This window comes from Echinops telfairi, unplaced genomic scaffold, assembly GCF_000313985.2.
Source record: "Echinops telfairi isolate 266 unplaced genomic scaffold, ASM31398v2 ScPeMD7_5;HRSCAF=22, whole genome shotgun sequence".
In the NCBI taxonomy this organism is placed as follows: domain Eukaryota; kingdom Metazoa; phylum Chordata; class Mammalia; order Afrosoricida; family Tenrecidae; genus Echinops; species Echinops telfairi.
In genome coordinates this window covers 42,548,739-42,550,024 of record NW_022103901.1, presented here as the reverse complement: position 1 = coordinate 42,550,024, position 1,286 = coordinate 42,548,739, and the positions used below count along the sequence as shown (strand labels likewise).

Below are 1,286 nucleotides of genomic sequence, written 5' to 3'. Positions count from 1 at the left end.
GAAGGGAGAAGGCTTCAGGCAGATTCTGGATTTTGATGATTTTCCTCTCATGGCAGAAATATTCAGTAACCCATAGTCAATACTTGCCATCCTAAGGACAAACGGATAAGCAAGAATCACCGAAATCGGATGACTTGGTGTGATGGCAAATACAGCACAATGTTGCTTTGTTTGCTGACACACCAGAAGAGTCTTTCCAAAACTCCGGAAGGCAGGGAAAAAACAGCCCCTTTAGAAACGAGAACCACTCGAAGAGTAACCTATGCACATGGTGTCCACTGGGACGAGACAGTGCGATCAAGAGCAATACGGAAAGCCCACCTATGAAGGGGCTTCGAACGCTTTGTGGGGAAATGGCGTTATCTTCTAATTCCAGTTTTCCACGAAACTGGTAAAGCCTGCCCCGTGAGCAGCCCCCGCCCCCGCCCAGCCCAATACAGAAAGATTTAGAAAAATTCATGGCCTGGTATCATATTCTTACCCACCCTCCTCTCTGGGCAGTAGTGGCTGAAGATTGCGCTGTTGACCGTGGGAGAAGCCACAGGAAGCCACAGTCCGTGTCCCCCTGCCGCTGGCCCCCAAAGCGGCAGCAGTTCTTGTTCCTCCTGCTCCAAATGTCTGCTTCCAGGCTCGGTTTGCAGCCGGAGGCCCGCTCATTTGAACTGGCTGTCAATCAAGGTGCCCCTCCTTTTGGCTTTCTCAGCTCCCAGCTCGGCCCGCCCTGGCAGCCGCCTCCGGCTCACGCCCTTCCGCTCCAGCTGCTTCTCGATCACCTTGGCGTTCTGCGCGTATGAGTCAGCAACGTCCCGAGCCTCCATCTCCTCTTCCTCTTCATCAATGGTAGACACGGTGACGGAACTGAACTTGCCCATGTCTTTGGTCCGTTTGGTCATCATCACCTTTTTGGGTGGCTCCTGTTTCTGAGTGTACAGGTTTGTCTTCCCCAAAGCCTGGCCCAGCTTCACCAGGGCGCCGTCCATGATGAAGGTCACGGGCGCGTTCTTGGGCTGCGTCTGGTAGAAGAGCGGGAGCCCGCACTTGGCACACTTCTTCCGGTACTGCCGTTCAATGCCTTCGCGTCTGCGGAGATACACGGCGTCCTCGTCTTCCGTGTTGCAGAACTTACGGGCGTGCTTGGCAGCATCAATCACTCGAGACCGGTCCCGGGGCCTCATGGGTAACTTCCCTAACTGACAGTCCAGCACCAGGACCATCTGGCCGCACAGGCAGTAGTAGACGTGCAGGGGCTTCTCACCATCCTCGTACTCCTCCCGGTCCCGGGTGTC

The 1,286-nt window shown here is 55.2% G+C and overlaps 1 protein-coding gene across 1 annotated transcript; it reads right to left on the bottom strand.

Moving 5' to 3' along the window:
• Positions 1 to 653: 653 nt before the first annotated feature.
• LOC101652518 (STING ER exit protein-like) lies at positions 654 to 1,229 on the bottom strand. The gene has a single exon (XM_045283546.1). The coding sequence runs from the start codon at positions 1,212 to 1,214 to the stop codon at positions 654 to 656; it is 561 nt and encodes a 186-aa protein (XP_045139481.1). The 5' UTR covers positions 1,215 to 1,229.
• Between the last annotated feature and the right edge of the window lie 57 nt (positions 1,230 to 1,286).

Bases quoted from the DNA above. Each gene is read 5' to 3' on its own strand.
- LOC101652518 (XM_045283546.1), bottom strand. From the start codon at position 1,214: ATGGTCCTGGTGCTGGACTGTCAGTTAGGGAAGTTACCCATGAGGCCC.